We start from the raw sequence: 2,068 nt of genomic DNA, 5'->3' as shown, positions 1-2,068 counted from the left end.
GCTTACAAACCTTCCGCCATAACAAATCCGCCCTCTTAATATAGGACCAATCACATTCACTTTATTCACTCGTGTAAAGTCGGGCACCACTCTGGAGAATTTGGAATTTCAAAGGTTGAAACAGCCGTTTCCCTGCGACTTTAATTCATGTAAAGCACTTTGAATTGTCCTTGTTCTAAATTGTGCTATTCAAATAAACTCACTGTTTTTTCTCGTATGAGGAACTTGGAAATAGTCAGTGGCCCTCTTCCCACTTACCTTAGCCAGTAAGACCCGGTATTATTCTATACAATGGTTACAGTAAAGTCTTATACTAGTGTGAATAAAGTCATAACATTACTGGGAGAGGCACGTATTTGCAATGTTTTTAGTTAAAAAAAAAGTGTAAAATGCACTAAAAAACAACTTCTTCAGTAGTTTTCACAGCTTTATTTATAACAAAGAACCACTGATCCCAAAGACATTGTTTGTTATTGTTCGTCAGCTGTTTAACTGGTATCAATTCAGCTAAACTAATTGTTAGAGGTTGACTTTATCCGTTGCGTTTTTTGCATTACTGCCACTTGCAGGTGATATTATGTACATTTGTTTTCACTCTTGCCGGGTAAAGAAAAAAAAACCTGACACTGTAATTTACTAGGATTAAAATGTATGTGTGAAAGACGGCAATTCTTATTCTACTTGTGAACTTGCACCAGTCAGTTACTGAGATTTATGTGGTAAACGGGGTAATGTCTTACTGCAGGTGTTGGTGCTGTTCTGAACGTGGGGTTAATTTCTTTAAGCTGCAATCATATAGAAAAAATGTAGCTATTCTGCTTAAAGATAGTTTCGTATCGTAGTTTTTTTGTTGTTTTTTTCTTTAAAGGAGTCATAACCCGGTATTTTAGATATACAATCCTTCTGAAGTTGGCTTAACCTAAAGAAAATCCAGGCTTTAGTTGCAGCCTAGATTTGCTTGATTATAAAACAGAAAGACTTGGTCTGGAAGCTTTGAATCACATTTTAAGTTTTTTTTTTATCATGGTTTGCATTATTTTAACAGCAGATTCCTCTTCTGTCCAAACAGCATGAATCTCTGGCAGGTAGCTGACTTCCTAAAGAAAAATGGGGTCATCAATGCCATTAATTTGGATGGAGGCGGGTCTTCCACCTATGTGATTAATGGCTCATTGGCCAGCTACCCCTCCGATCACTGGTGAGCCATTTAATCTCTAACGTCATACTTTATAATCTTTATTCAGCTGCTTAAAGGCTTAATTGATCAAATGTTGCTCATCTCTTTTTTTTTTTTTTTTTGAATCCTTCCTAGCAAACTTGACGGCAGGTGGCGCTGTGCCAGAGAAGTCTCCACTGTTCTGTGTGTTCATCAGCGGCGATGCAATCCGGCGAACTGCAGCGGCCACGGTGACTGTGTTGAAGGACAGTGCCGGTGTCAGACCGGCTGGCGCGGTCCCGCCTGCAACACCCTGATGTGTCAGCCCTCCGCCTGCGGACCCCATGGTGTCTGCTCACCCAGTGAGTTTCCTGACGCTGGTTAAAGTCACCATTTAGTCGACATGACCGTCTCCACCCAAATGCTGCTGCTTCATCCTGTTGGTCAAACATGGCAGCTGTTTCCCCTGACCTGTGTGTGTTCGGCAGGTGGCTGCGTTTGCAAAGCTGGATGGAGAGGGACCAACTGCAGCGAAGGTAAACACACAAAGTTTATTAGCACCTGGGGCCTCACAAATTTCCTTTCACTCTTTGAACAGTTTGTAATGTTAAACCAACAAACGTTGGTGTATTTTAGGGTTAGATATGGTCAAACCCCAACAAAACAATGGTTGATTATAGTAAAGTGGAAAAAATTAGCATAGTAATCAAGCAGTTTTTGATAATTAAAGAATAGACGTAGATTTTTATTACTATCACCCTCATTTGATCTTCTACTGTTAAAAAGGGCCACCGCAGATTTTCAGATACTAAAGTTGAATTTATGAATCTGTGGGATTTGCTGTTCTGGTCCATCTGGTTTTCAGACGCAGCTTAGGCTACGTTCACACTGCAGCCTGAAGTGACCTAAATC

General features: G+C 40.4%; 1 protein-coding gene across 1 annotated transcript in view; it reads left to right on the top strand.

The window, feature by feature from the left end:
- Positions 1-2,068, top strand: part of LOC107101004 (N-acetylglucosamine-1-phosphodiester alpha-N-acetylglucosaminidase-like) — a 17,928-nt gene that overhangs the window by 7,077 nt on the left and 8,783 nt on the right. The window contains exons 3-5 of the mRNA XM_015400126.1: positions 1,070-1,198; positions 1,313-1,518; positions 1,645-1,692. Coding sequence (XP_015255612.1) covers positions 1,070-1,198; positions 1,313-1,518; positions 1,645-1,692 — 383 coding nt within the window. The remainder of the gene's footprint in view (positions 1-1,069; positions 1,199-1,312; positions 1,519-1,644; positions 1,693-2,068) is intronic.

This window comes from Cyprinodon variegatus, unplaced genomic scaffold (assembly GCF_000732505.1).
Source record: "Cyprinodon variegatus isolate N-32 unplaced genomic scaffold, C_variegatus-1.0 Scaffold0, whole genome shotgun sequence".
NCBI classification, from domain to species: Eukaryota; Metazoa; Chordata; class Actinopteri; order Cyprinodontiformes; family Cyprinodontidae; genus Cyprinodon; species Cyprinodon variegatus.
This window is presented reverse-complemented; position numbering and strand designations above follow the sequence as displayed.